The 15,604-nt window shown below is 37.0% G+C and overlaps 1 protein-coding gene across 1 annotated transcript in view; it reads left to right on the top strand.

The window, feature by feature from the left end:
- SLC24A4 (solute carrier family 24 member 4) overlaps positions 1-14,081 on the top strand; it is a gene marked incomplete at both ends in the record, with an annotated part of 125,206 nt that extends 111,125 nt beyond the window's left edge. Inside the window, 6 exons of the mRNA XM_081344736.1 lie at positions 70-205; positions 4,637-4,803; positions 7,017-7,131; positions 9,634-9,746; positions 12,419-12,484; positions 13,929-14,081. Of these exons, the coding sequence (XP_081200862.1) occupies positions 70-205; positions 4,637-4,803; positions 7,017-7,131; positions 9,634-9,746; positions 12,419-12,484; positions 13,929-14,081 (750 nt within the window). The remainder of the gene's footprint in view (positions 1-69; positions 206-4,636; positions 4,804-7,016; positions 7,132-9,633; positions 9,747-12,418; positions 12,485-13,928) is intronic.
- Between the last annotated feature and the right edge of the window lie 1,523 nt (positions 14,082-15,604).

The raw sequence follows: 15,604 nt of genomic DNA, 5'->3' as shown, positions 1-15,604 counted from the left end.
CAACCACATCCAGGTGTCTAAGGAGCAGTATGCTCTTGCAGTCATTGGGCTTTTTTCTGTACATTTTAGCGTCAGCGTCTGATTCATTCTTCCAATGGCCAGTTGATTCAGAATGGAAGACATGAGAATATTGAAAATGGGGCCATCCATGCTGACAACCAAGAAGAAGCAGTACACATTGCCCTGTCTCCATTTTCACTACCAGGTAAAATATTCAAGGCACACTCTGGAATAAACAAGAAAATTTCTCTAGGAAAAATCTGCCAAAGGATAAGGGCTTTGAAGAAACCCATTTTTTTTTCTGTAAGGGCTTGGGAATTCTGAAGTCTACAAACCTGAAAGCTGACAAGTTGAAGAAACACTGTTTTAGAAGAAATCTGACCTGTGGAATAATTTCTTGAGTCTTCTAGAACAGTGTTTCCAAACCCTCAGCAACATTAAGATATATGGTCTTCAACTCTTCAGCTTGCTGTGAGCTAGTGCAGGGGTAGGCAACCTTGGCTCTTTTATGACTTGTGGACTTCAGCTGGCTCAGGAATTCTGGGAGTTGAAGTCCACAAGTCATAAAAGAGCCGAGGTTGCCTACCCCTGAGTTAGTGTAACCTCCCGCTATAAAATGTTATGTAGACCCAAAAAGTAAATCACTGCAGTATAGTGGCAGGGGAAAAAAAAGCAAACATTCTGCAGCACTTTAAGATTGAAAGTAATTACTTGCAACATTCAAAATCCCACTGTAGTTTTGGCAGATGTTTAGTCCTTGATTGATACATAGCTTTGGCAACTTGCTCTGTTCATATCTGACTCTTATTTCATTGCATTTTTCCCAATTTCCCAACCTAAAAGCAGGCAAAATTTTGATTTTTTTTCTGTCTTGCTCTTTTCAGAAAGTGTAGTAGACTAAATTATGAATATAGTTGCTGGTTTATACTGCTAGCCTATTTTTATTAGATTTTCAGCGTTTTTTTTAAATGTTGTTTTTTATCTTCATTTTGATAATTTTTGTATCACTGACCACATTCAAGAGCAGCCGTTAAACTTTAGGCTATAATAGAATATAGGTCTGGGAAAGAGGCTAGATAAGTGGCTGTTTTGATTTAATGGAATTCAGAGAGCTATTTCCCATATATTCAACAATTTTCCTCTGCCAGAATAGACATTTTAATTTGGTGGGAACATAAAGAATGGCAAAATTATCTGGAGGCTGCAGTCCAGATTTTGAGAGGCTGCTTGTGGCAAACGTCCCTCAATTCATGACGGCAATTGGATATGATTAGGAAAGCTTGAGAAACAAAGCTGTTTTTGGGATTGTGCATTTCTCAAAGTTTGCAAGACAATTATTGAAAAGCATATAGACTGCTTATAAAAATCCATACAATTCTAACATAATGTAACTGATCTGATGATCTGATATTATATCATATACTAAATACTGACTAATATACATATATACATATACACACACAGTGCTTTTTTTGTAAAAGAAAAAGGTGCCGGAACTCACACATGTCATACAACCCGCCTTGCCTACCCTACAAGGTTCCATCCAAAAAAGGTGCCGGAACTCCGTTCTGAGCGTTCTGTGAGAAAAAAAGCCCTGTACACACATACACATATACATACGCTTCTGAAAACTTTTCACTAGTGCAGTACTGTGGCTATGGATTAAGATTTACATTATTTCCTGATCAGACCATGATTGGAAAAGAGAAAAGGTGGGTTTGTGCTTTAGTTCTTCCTCTAATAAAGGGACTTTGTTTCAAGGTTTGTATGTAAATGCTCCATGTCTGTGAAAAGTAGAATTGAATCATCTGGATGCTACTGACTTTTATAAAATAATCATCCCCATCCTTAAATTGGACATTGAAGAATCGGAGGACTAACAAGTACAAGTTAATATGAAGAAAACATTTATATGGCATCTTTGTAAATGCTATTTATTCTTCAGTGCTTGATTTGAACAATTTAGAAAGTGCTAGGAATTTGAAGAGAATATGAGGACATTTCTTAGGACATTTCTGTTGCTTATAAAGTGACTCCAATCTGCTTTCTGGATAATTTTGGTCTATCTATTGATTTATAAAATGCTGCAGTCTCAAGTTAGAAATGACAGCTTGAAATATTGATCATAGCTTGGTACTAAAGTTTCAGAGTATAACTAGGAATCTGTCTAGGAAAAGATATAGTGGGTAACCCAGCTATATTTCTTATTCCTTAGCAGAAGCACATTGATGTTAGGAAAGATCTAAAAAGAACCAGCAGCTTTTCTTTTACCAAAGCTATTGTGATCTTATATTTTCTGTATTTCCTTTTAGATCCAATTTATGTCAATTTAGACAAATCCAAGTAAGGCAATGGCTATCTAGCCTGGAAACAGCGCTCTGTTCATTTTATGGTCTCTTGTTGATCATTGCTGGGAGTGCAGTGGTAAATTAGAATTAATACGCTCTTAGTTGTATACTGAAGATTGCCCCAGTGTTTCTTTCCTGAAATGAGAACCATTTATTATTCATTTTCTCTTATTTTAACTTTGTTGTTATGGGTTGTTTTTAGTGATGGAAAACATTCTGCTTCATGCTTAAATAAATAAATAAATAATTTTTAAAAAAAATAAAATAAAATAAAATCTGGTTAACATAAATGCACAAGCTGGGGAAGAACTGAACAGCAGACTATACTGTAGAAAGTAGTGGCCACAATTTATCTTGAAGAGGTATTTTCTGTAATGGGGTGGGGGGAGGTCAATCTTATCTTTCTTATCCTGTTTGCCTTGTTGAAATGTTTCATGCCAATGCTATGGGACTCTTCCATTACTTGGAAAAGAACCAAAAATGCTTCTTTAGCTCCAGAAATCATAAAGTTTTTCTCGACAAAAATTGATTGCATAACAGACACCTTTATTGTCCAGAAGCTTTAAGCAAAGACTCACATTTTGCAGGAAACATCTGGTCATCACAACATATGAAATGCTGGCATCTGTTCATTTCCGTAGGTAAAAAAGAGAGTGATTCCCCATTCCAGCTAAACTGGAGGTTACAGCTGTAGTCACGGATGTTGGTTAGACAAAGAAGTAGTTACCCACCTGGCAAACAGCCCTGAAGTCCTGCCATAAAACTTTAACCTCCACCCACTTAACTAGAAAGCATGGTATTCACTATACAGCTAGACTACAATTCCCATAAGGCAACTCTTGAGGAAATAACGTTTAACTCTGTAAATGCTGAATACACTAACACAGTTCTTAATTCCTAAACTAGATATAAAATGGAGCAGCTGAATATATACTGGTCCAGCACAGATACAATGTGTACATGTAGCAACCTCTGTTGGCAACTGACTGTGCATTGTAATGAATGCAACAACTTTGCTTCATGGAGCAATCTCAGAGCAATGCTACTTCCCGAGCAATGGCAAACTGAGGCATTTCTTGAAAAAAAGGACCTCAGTCTATGCATGAAGTTAATCAGTAAAAGATATATTTGTTCATTAATTAGATGGTTTTACTTTGCCTTGAAGAGCCTGCAAATTATAGCAAAATCCTACCAATCCTACAATGAAAGTTTTTCCTTCGTTGCTTATAACAGTTCATTAAGTGACTGTTCGAAGTTACACAGGTGACTTATGACTGTTTTTCACACTTACAACCTTTGCAGCATCCCCATAGCCATGTGATCAAAATTTAGTCGCTTGGCAACTGACTCATATTTATGACGTTATGGGGTTATGAGATCACTGTCAAGGTTCCGACTAATGAACCTTCACTGTCAAGGTTCTGACTAATGAGCCAAATCAGAACTCCAAGGCTTGAAGGTTCCTCAAAGAACATGTTTATTGGATACATAATATCGGCACAATCATAAGTGAAGCCAACTCTAAAATTCTCACACGGATTTAATGTAACTAAATGTAACACTTCCCATCCCCCCACTAGGCCATTAAAATCACCGCTACTCAATGAGGGCAATTGGTGGGCTCTGTGACACTCCTTCTCTCCGACTTTCAGCACCTGTGGGAATGATCTTGGTTCTCACAGGACCGTTCCGTGTTTAGTCTAGCTATAGTTTTGCTTTCCTTCCCCCCTCCTCCCAACCTGTGTGGCAACTAAGAATGACAAAGGTGGCTTCAGCCAGGTTCATTTCAGAAGTTGACAATCACCTTTTATGGTCTTCTGACAAGCAAAGTCAATGGGGAAGCCAAATTCACTTAACAACTGTATTACTAATTTAACAGCTGCAGTGATTCACTTGACAATGGTTTCAACAAAAGTCATAAAATGGGATAAAACTCACTTAACAAATGTCTCACTTAGCAAGAGAAATTTTGGGCTCAATTGTGGTCATAAATCGAGGACTACCTGTAATCCCAACCATCTTGGGAATGCTTTTCAAGACGTCCTTGCTTCAAGTACTGCTGTTCTTCTGAGAAACAAGAGCAATGAATGTAGCACAATTCAGACGTACTGTTCCTCTCCACTAAATTGGGAATAGAATCTGGGTGCCCTTTCTTCCTCTACCTTCCTCTCTACTAAAATGCGCAACTATAATATTGGCTTTATTTCCTTCTAATGTGCTCTAGTACATAACAGTACAGCAATGTACATCAATAAACTTGTTCCCTTTTCTTTTCTTTTGCTCTCCAGAAGGAAAAATGGAAAAAATCAAATGGATCCTGTCCTGGCCACTGATATTTCTCCTCTTTTTCACCATCCCAAACTGCAGCAAGCCACGCTGGGAAAAAATTTTCATGGTGACATTTTTCTTTTCCACGTTATGGATTGCTATGTTTTCCTACTTTATGGTGTGGATGGTGAGTGATTGCAAAGATATGAGGGGGTGATTAAGATTACATTTTTTTATGAAGTTAGGGAGAAAAAAAGGCAATAGTAATGAACATTACTATTTAAATCTAATTGAAAGACAGCAAAGGAAATGTTTGATGTGTGCAATATCAGTATTCAAATAATTATTTTATTTTAAAGGAATAATTGCGATACTTAAAACGTAACCTCCTCCTTTTTTTTTACTTTTTTTTCATCCTTTGTTCCTTCATTTTTCTAACACACCTAGCAAATATTTATGTTACTGGAAAATGTCATATCTTGCCTTCCAATTCAACTAGCCTTCTGGAGCCTGTTAAGACAATGAGTTAATCAACTCGCAGCATTGTCCCGATTAGCTTCTTTTTCAATAACTAGGAAAAATAAATCTTGTGTCACAGTGCCACATTTTGGTTTCAGCCAAGGACAAGTGGAGATTCTTCTTTTCTCAGAGTTGGTGGTGTGATTATTCATTGGATTACTATTTGACATTTCATCCAGTCCTAATCTCAATTTGGTGTCCTATAGGCATGCTAGATTTACAAATTCTAGAAAAGCCCAGTTATTGCGGTGCAGAGAGTGGTGAGGAGGGCAGAAAAGATTATGACAGTTCCTTCCCTTCCATCCAGGACATAGCATATAAGCATTGTTTGAGCAGGATCTGCAAGATTGTCTTGGACACTACACATCCTCTTCATGACCTGTTTTCCTTGTTACCTTCTGGGAGGAGGCTCCGTGGTATCCGAAGCAGAACATCCAGATTCAGTCACAGTTTTGTTCCATACAGTATTAACCTTGTGAACTCTAAAGATTCCTCCTTCCGTTATGTATTCAAGATGGACAATGATTAATATTTATATGTTACTCATATGTAAGAGTGTAGGTTTATATATATGTTGTATATAGCGTGTTTAAATGTGTATTATCTATGTGCACACTTTTGAGAGCAAGCAACAAAATTTCTTTTTTAATGTGTACCAGTCTGCCCACAGTAAAAAATGACAATAAAGGTTATCTATCTATCATGCTGTTAGGAATTCTTAGAATTAGAGTCCAAACATGGTCCCATGGAGCACCCAATCAGAAAAGTTGTGTCATATTACTCACAATTAGCACCAATTCATGGATCCTATTTTAATCCAAGAAACACAGGACAGCATACACGAGCATCTCTTGCTAATTTAATTCTCAAAGCAGTAAATCCCATGAGGTAAATTTGGACGTAATATTGGGATTAATCTGATTAAGTCAACCCTGTGAACTTCATGACAAAGTGTGGACTTGAACTCAAATTTTACTAGTCTTGTACATTAAGTATGCTTTCTTTAGGTTTCTGCTGCATGCAGGAGAAAAAAAATTACTTGAAGATAAATAGTTTGAAATTTTGAAATTCCAGTGGAACCAGTTTAGATATAACTAACATTACTTGAAAATAAATAGTTTGAAATTTTGAACTTCCAGGGGAACCAGTTTGGACATAACTAGGTAAAGATTGTGATCATGCAGAGTTTATGCATTCCAAATATGAATAGTCACTGGACAATGAAAAGGAAAAGTGAAAAAGGAAAGAAAAGAAAACCTCAGTTTTTTTTCTCCTCAGTTTTTATTGATTTGATATTTTTTTAGTCCCATTTATATCCCGCCCTTCTCCGAAGACTCAGGGCGGCTTACAATTTTAAGCACAAACCAATGTGCTTAGCAATATTTTGATTTTGATGTTGCTTGATTCCAAACGACTCTGGGCAGCTCCCGAAATAAAGAACATAAAAACACCCTGTAAATATAAACATAATAAAAATTAATGTAAAAAAAAGAGAATTACATGACAATTACAAGATGGCAGTCTGGACAACACATCAATACGTACACAAAACAGATTATCCCTAGAAGCTGGAAAGCATTTTTATTGTGTCCTAGGATTGGCCTTCTGTAGTGTGGCATCTTCAAGATATTGGTCTAGAGCTGCTGTCACAGCTAGCAGGCATGACCTTTGTGAGTATGAGTTGAAATCCAACATGTATAAAAGATGTTAGATTTAAGAATCTGTTCTACATAGTTTATGGCTGCTAATTTGTTGTAGCTTAGAAATTCTTGTGTTTATTAGCTTGGTTCATTTAACACCCACTTGCTCAAGCAGTTAAAGAAGGTCTAAGAGTCAGGATGTTCTATTGTTTTCAATAACCTGTTTTCCTTTGTTGCACAGGTAACAGTGATTGGTTACACTCTAGGGATTCCTGATGTTATCATGGGCATTACTTTCCTAGCTGCAGGGACTAGTGTACCAGACTGCATGGCCAGTTTAATAGTAGCAAGACAAGGTAAGGCCTGCACTCATTTCAGATAAATGCTGTGCTTGTTTTGTCTATGAAGATTCTCAGTCATCCAGGTATTGGTTGTCCCAAAGGTGCTTTTTCAGGAGGCAACTGGACTTTCTTGTTTTTCTTTGAAGACGTTTTGCTTCTCATCCAAGAAGCTTCTTCAGTTCTGACTGGATGGTGGGAATGGAAGGATTTGTACTCCTTGCAGACAGCTGGTCATTTGCTTTCTTTTAGAGGGTCATTGGGTTTATCTGAGTAGTGCAAATGTATGTGGAACCTTCTGGCTGCACTTTGGGATGGTGCAGGAATGGATGGATTTCCAGAAAACATTGCAGACTACAGGAACAGGGCAGAACATCCTGCAGCCAGAAAGTTCCACACCCATTTGCACCACCCAGGTGACCGTGAAGACACAAATAATCCTTCAGATCAGGGGTCCCCAACTGGGCTGTGGCATGCCAGCAACTGGTCCACAGAAACAAGCAAAGCCCCATATGTGGGATGCAGGCAGCACACAAAACCATGCCCCCTCCGGTCTATGAAAAAACCTCTCTCCACGGAACTGGTCCCTGGTGCCGAAAAGGTTGGGGGGCCTCTGCTCCTGATGACCTTAAAGACCCTCTAAAATAATGCAAATAACTATTTGCAAGGAGTATAAATCCTTCCATTTCCCCCATCTAGTCAGAGCTGAAGAAGCTTCTTGAATGAGAAGCGAAATGTCTTCAAAGAGAAAAAAGAAAGTCCAGTTGCCTCCTGAAAAAGCACCTTTGGGACTGTGCTTGTTTTCTACAACATTAAGCAGAGCTCCTGCATTATTGTTGTAGAGATGGGGCTGAGATTGTTAAGATCACATTCATTTCATTCAGGTTTCAACACAGGCTAATATCATTTGAATTGCCTAAGTTAATACCTGAATCAGAATGCGGGTATCCTTCAGTTTTTGCAATTTTCTTAATTTTAAATTAGAGTCCTCTGATTAAAATGTGTGCAAAACTGATTAACAAAACCTACATACAAATATGTGTATTAAGAGACTTTTGAGAGATAATACTGTGTAGGAGGAAACTGCTTACAAACCACTGTACAGTTATATGCTTTGGAAATGCATAAAATTGTCTAAATGAAAGTATGACCCTAAACATTCATGCCATTTTTGACACATTTTTTAAAATTACAAACTGATGTCTGTGGAGATCCAGGTCATGGTTGTCTCAAAGCTGCTTTTTCCAAAAGGCAACTGGACTTTCTTTGTTTATCCTTGAAGACATTTCGTTTCTCATCCAAGAAGTTTCTTCAGTTCTAAAATGAAGAAATTCAGAACTGAAAAAGCTTCGTGGTTGAGAAGCAAAATGTCTTCAAGGAAAAACAAAGAAAATCCATTTGCCTTTCGAAAAAGACCTTTGTGGGTGATCCAGATGCAGTGCTCCACAATTCCCCATTATATCATTCATATCAGTCGAAAAGCACAACTAGTTTATTTACAATTCTTGGACTGACTAAAACGTATCTCAAATATTTGGGAGATAAATATATTGATACATATCCAAGAAAGGAAGGTGTTAGTACACCTTTTATAAGGGGGTACTAGCCCTCTCAATATTTTATTCTGTATCTATTATTTGTAATGTAAATTCACATGTAAAGCTTGAATTACAAGCACCAATTTAAAACAGCACCCTCCCTTCTCTTATATAAGCTTTTTTAAAAAATATTACTTTAAACATACACATATGTAATATATAAACAAAGGGTGTTTTATTTCAATTTAATTAATCTTGTGTTGATTCAATTGATTAAATCTCAGATATTTAAAACTATTTCAGTAAAAATAAACTGTGGAGCTGTCCTTCAATAATCAGGAATCTCTGTTTTATGCTTTCATGAAAATTTAATCCATTTATGGGTTTGATTAATTTATCAATGCTGCAATCTCCAACTCACCATCAACTTGTTATTCCAGTCTCAAGAGTTAAAATAGACTAGATTTTATCCATTTTTTTTCTTTAAATGTGTCTGTATTGGGGCTTTACCAATAAACAGTCAAATTTGAGATTTGTAAAAAAAAAATTCCCCACAGAAATTATTAGAATTCATTGAATCATTACATTGGAAGGGGTGTGTCGTTCTATGTAGGAATCCACACAGAATTTCATAATGTTGGAAGAGCCCCCTTGTTCTCTGTGGGAATCTAAGCCTCAGCATGCTGAATAGAACTAATTTTATCAAGCTACATTATGAGATTTCTTTGAATGTCTCAGGATTATAACATACTTTTAAACCCATTTATACCTAAACTTGCCTTTTCTCTCCCTCAATCAAAATAATTGGTTCTGTGAAGAATTATTGTAGGGATTCCTGGCCAATTTATGGTCTACACCCATTACCTCTAGATGAGGCCTCTTGGTAGAGGAAGAAAGCTTATTCTCTCTGCTTCTTGCTTGCTGTAAAATAAATCATTCTATGAATCAAAATGGTTTGAATTGTGACATGTTTATTTTTCAGGATTAGGTGACATGGCAGTGTCCAATACAATTGGAAGCAATGTGTTTGACATTCTTGTGGGTCTTGGAATACCATGGGGCTTACAGACTATGGTGGTTCATTATGGCTCATACGTATGTATCCAGATGTAAATAAATCTTTTCAAAGTTTTTGTCACAGAAAATATGATTGAAGAAAACAATTGTTTTCGTATGGTTCAGTTGAAATCAGCTTTCCCCAGCTTTATTAGTTGTGGATGCATTGTGAGCTAGGACAAGAGGTCCCAGACTTCTGAACTAGACTTTGGCCAGGATGGTCAATTATGCTGTAAATTGAAATAAGACCATATTGGAATTGTGCCAATTGTACCTTATTCAGAAAAAGTACCCTAAATATTGAGATTTTCAGGCAAATCTATAAGCAAAAATTTCATAAAACTGTTTCTTCAGCATACATACCTCTTTCTCCACCAAGCTTACAGCTGGCCCTGAAATAAGATGGCAGAACACCTCAGAAGCATGTATAGTACACATATATTTCTGCAGTGTGTTTTAGATTTCTCAGGGGCCTCCAGAAGGAACCAATACTATCTCACGAAATCTCTTACGTAATTGTTTCTTGTTGTTTTGTTACTATGTCTCTTAAGGCCTCCTCAACTGCCAGTAGGTATAGTTATAGTTATGTTGTTGTTGTTAGTTGTGAAGTCATGTTTGACCCATCGCGACCCCATGGACAATGTTCCTCCAGGCCTTCCTGTCCTCTACCATCTTCTGGAGTGCATTTAGGCTCACGCCTACTGCTTCAGTGACTCCATCCAGTCACCTCATTCTCTGTCGTCCCCTTTTTCTCTTGCCCTCAACCTTTCCCAGCATTAGGCTCTTCTCCAGTGAGTCCTTCCTTCTCATTAGGTGGCCAAAGTATTTGAATTTCAACTTCAGGATCTGGCCTTCTAAAGAGTAGTCAGGGTTGATCTCCTCTAGGACTGACCAGTTTGATCACCTTGCAGTCCAAGGGACTCGCAGGAGACTTCTCCAGCACCATAGTTCAAAGGCCTCAATTCTTTGGTGCTCAGCCTTTCTTATGGTCCAACTTTCAGAGCCATACATTGCAACTGGGAAGACCATAGCCTTGACTATACGCACTTTTGTTGGCAGGGTGATGTCTCTGCTTTTTAGTGTGCTGTCTAGATTTGCATGGCTTTCCTCCCCAGGAGTAAGCGTCTTTTAATTTCGTGGCTGCAGTCCCCATCTGCGGTGATCTTGGAGCCCAGGAAAATAAAATCTGTCACTACCTCCATTTCTTCCTCATCTATTTGCCAGGAATTGAGAGGGCCAGATGCGATGATCTTGGTTTTCTTAATGTACTTTTGCACTCTCCTTCTTCACCCGCAACAAGAGGCTCTTTAGTTCCTCTTCACTTCTGCCATTAGAGTGGTATCATCTGCATATCTTAGGTTGTTGATATTTCTCCCGGCAATTTTAATTCCAACTTTTGATTCATATAGCCCTGCCTTTCTCATGATGTGCTCTGCATATAAGTTAAACAGGCAGGGCGACAGTACACAGTCTTGCCAGACTCCTTTCCCAATTTTGAACCAATCAGTGGTACCGTGTCCAGTTCTCACTGTTGCTTCTTGACCCGCATATAGGTTTCTCAAGAGACAAATAAGATGGTCTGGTACTCCCATCTCTTTAAGAACTTGCCACAGTTTGTTGTGATCCACACAATCAAATGCTTTAGCATACTCAATGAAGCAGAAGTAGATGTTTTTCTGGAACTCCCTAGCTTTCTCCATGATCCAGTGTATGTTGGCAATTTGATCTCTAGTTCCTCTGCCTCTTCAAAATCCTGCCTGTACTTCTGGTAGTTCTCAATCCACATACTGCTGGAGTCTAGCTTGTAGGATTTTAAGCATAACTTTAGTAGTATGTGAAATGAGTGCAATGGAGCAATAGTTTGAACTTTCTTTGGCACTGCCTTTCTTTGTAATTGGAATGTAAACTGATCTTTTCCAATCCTGTGGCCACTGTTGAGTTTTCCAAATTTGCTGGCAAATTGAGCGTAGCACTTTAACTGCATTGTCTTTTAAGATTTTGAATAGCTTATCTGGAATACTGTCACCTCCACTAGCTTTGTTTTGCTCAGCTTTCCTAAGGCCCACTTCACTTCACATTCTAGGATGTCTGGCTCAAGGTCAGTGACCACCTCATCATGGTTATCTGGGATGCTAAGATCATTCTTGTACAGTTCTTCTGTGTAATTTTTCCACCTCTTCTTAACCTCTTCTGCCTCTGTTAGGTCCCTGCCATTTTGGTCCTTTATCATGCCCATTTTTGCATGAAACGTTCCCTTCATCTCTCCAATTTTCTTGAAGAGATCTCTGGTCCTCCCTATTCTATTGTTTTCTTCTATTTCTTTGCACTGTTCGTTATTAGTTATAGTTATACAGTTATACCAATTCTTTACCTTTGACTATCATTGTTCTCTCTAATGTTATTAATGCATTATAACCAATGTGCTCCCTTCAAAAATATTCAATTGTTTCCTTTGCATTTTGGATTCCTGAATGAATCTTCCCTCTGAAGTAAACCTATTTGAAGCTAGTATTTTGCAAAATTAAACCTCTGTTTCCTTCTGTAAGGAAAGGCAAAGGTCCTTTGTAAGACATTGCCTGTTGACTTAATTGGAGATGAAATCATGAGTATTGTTTTTACAATCCCCCTTTATATAGAAACAGCAGTTTTCTAATAATTATATTCTTAAAATGTGACAAGTATTTTAAATCTATCTTTTCTGACTTTCATAGGTTAAGATAAACAGCAAAGGACTACTTTATTCTGTTGTGCTTCTCCTGGGGTCTGTAGCTCTTACCGTAAGTGAACTGATGAATTAATTTATTTCTGCATCCAGTCATATTAATACAACATATCTAGAGATGGGATATTTATTTAATAGTTAACTTATGTTTCCCATGGAAAATGTACTATTATTTAGTCAACGTATCTATTTAATAGACTTTACAAATGAGTTGTACTATTTAAAACGGTCTATGGAGATTCTCAGTCATCCTGGTCTGACTGAAGAGCTGAAGAAGCTTCTTGGATGACAAGCAAAACATCTTCAAAGAAAAAACAAGAAAGTCCTGTTGCCTCTTGAAAAAGCATCTCTGGGAATACTATTTAAAAACTTACATTTGTAAAAATAATTTACAAAAATAGCTTTGATTGGAAAAATGAATTACTTTAAAACTTGCAAAAATATGTGCATTAAAAATTATGTGCATTAAAAAGCATGTATTAAATAAAACCTTGGTTTAACAGTACATTCAGATGATATGCTGTCTGTTGAACCTGAATTTATGTCATCCTATCAATGTATGTCATTTGAGAAATTACTTAAGTGACATAAATGGGGCCAGAATTTCTGGAATTCCTGGATTTACCAGACAACTTTTAGCAATCACATCCTCAGGATCCAATCTGGGTCGGTCACCAGGACCAAAGATTTAGTCCTCCAAGCTTTCAGACTCATTCTGGAGCCCATCCGCAGAAAACCTCTCTCTCACCAGAACATAGAAAAATTGGAAGGGACCTTGGAGGTCTTGTAGTCCCAACCCCCAGCTTGAGCAGGAAATCTCATACGATCCCAGACTGGTTGTCCAATCTCTTTTTCATAAGCTGGCAATAAAAATTATTCATATTTAGAAGAATATTTAAGACAATAATAATTTTAAATTCTATACAGTTCATCTAAGATTGATCCTCAGTTTAACAGACAATAAATGAGGCTATTGTATCCTCTAAACTGAGGTCCAGTATGTATATAAAGAAGAACCTGCAGAAACAGATAAAATGGGGAAAAGGATGGAATAAAATTAAAAGTTTGAGGAATTAAAAAAACAGAGATGATAGAATGAAGCTAGATACGGGTATAATACAACAGTTGGAACTCTTAGTTTGTTCAGGTAGCTTAGCAATTTTTTATACTAACTCTTAATTGAAATCCATGAAGCATCCCAGGAGGCTTATTTCTTGATATTTGTACAACACTTAAAGCAACATGCTGGATTGTCACCTAATTAAAAAAATATCCATTAAATATGTGAATCATAAAACACTCATTTCCTTCTATAGACTTTCTAGTAACTCCTCCACAGACATTTTGTATTATAGGATTTAGAGTTTCTCCAGTTGTAAAAGTCATGGAAATTAGTTTCCTTGTATGATTTTTGAAGTTCTCATTTAAAGTGCTTTTTTTAGCCTACAGCATATATATTGCCTTCAATATTAAATAATTCATTCCCCATGTTTTTACAGGTTGGCGGGATCCACTTAAATAAATGGAAACTTGATAAGAAATTGGGCATCTATGTGCTCACCCTCTATGCCATTTTCTTGTGTTTCTCAGTACTGATAGAGTTTAATGTCTTCACTTTTGTCAACTTCCCAATGTGCCGAGAAGATGACTGAGAAGTAAAGCCAATACATGCCATTTGGATCTATTTTGCTATAAATGTCAGGAGACATTTTTACATTTCAACTCCAAAACTCAATGTCTCCCCTGCTTCATTAATCTAGAAGCAATTTACCTGGGAGGAAAGAACATATTTCTTTGACAATACACAAGCTCAAGACTACTAAAGCTTTGTCATCTGTTCCTCCTCCTCCTCTTTCTTCTTCAGGTACCCTCATTCAGCTGTACCTCATGCAGCTTTGTATGAGATTTTAAAGGATGGTGCCCCATTTCAGTTTCTGCTCTGGTTCAAGCACCATCAATATCAAACTGACATAAAGTCTGCCATGGAAACACATTTTCCATTTGATGGCAGATGGGTCTTCAAAGAAGAGGAAAAGAGACTAGATTCAAGATTCTACTTTGGCTCATTTCAAGGATCTCAGCTATGGGCTTGTCATGTGCTTACATGCTTATATGCATCAAGAACCTTGGTTTTCCTTCTTTAAATGCTCTATTTATACAGACGTTTCAGCGATGCTGATGAGATCATCTTCAATAGAAACTTATCATCTTTTAAAAATGCTTTTGAAAGCTAGAACAATTTTACTAAGAAAAAGATGGAAAATGATAATACAGTACTATGATCATTTAATTCTAAAAATCATGGAACTTAAAATATGGCAAACTGGATAAGTATCTGTGCTTGAAAAAGATCAAATTTTTCTACAGTCAGTGAAGAACAGTGGATAATATCTAGAATACATATGGAATATTAAGTTGACAAGTTAGAAAATTGCACCAGCACCAGTAAGTGCATACTCTAATCTTAGAGGAAAATGGAAAACCTTGGGCACTTAATAACTGATTGTGATGGTAATGATCTAAGGAGAAAGTGTATAACTGAGATGCCTTCCGACTCTTCATAAATGAACTATGAATTTGGAGGTATCTATATCTATCTATCTCTATCTATCTATCTATCTATCTATCTATCTATCTATCTATCTATCTATCTATCTATCTGTCTGCTTGCGTGCACATGTGCACACACACCAAACAATAATTGTACAATCCCCAGTTTTATCTTTTTTTAAAATCAGAAAGGTGGATTGCATGAAAACTGGCTGGCAGAATATGGGAAAAAGTCTGCTAGCTTTTGGAAACCTAGTATCTGCATGTACATTGAGATAATTATAGAATGTGGTTCAATGTGCACAGATGTTCTACTGAGGTGTGTGAATGAGATCTGATTCAATGCAAATGCTTAAATTATTTCAGAAAATATATTTGATTCAGACACCTAAATCAATTCAAATAGAACCTCCAATTGGAATGGACTCTATTAGGACCCATTCAGGCCTTAAAATGCATCTGCACATGTGAAGAAAATACCCAATTAATGTGAATTGATTTAGATGTATTTTATTTATGCTCCTTCGATTCACTTGAGTTAATCTGATGCTTTGAATCAGTGTGGGTTGATTCTCAAAGCACTGAGTATTTGCACAGGTCATTTCCCTCATAACTTACTTGAATC

The sequence above is a fragment of the Vipera berus genome, assembly GCF_964194415.1.
Source record: "Vipera berus genome assembly, chromosome: 1".
In the NCBI taxonomy this organism is placed as follows: Eukaryota; Metazoa; Chordata; class Lepidosauria; order Squamata; family Viperidae; genus Vipera; species Vipera berus.
This window is presented reverse-complemented; position numbering and strand designations above follow the sequence as displayed.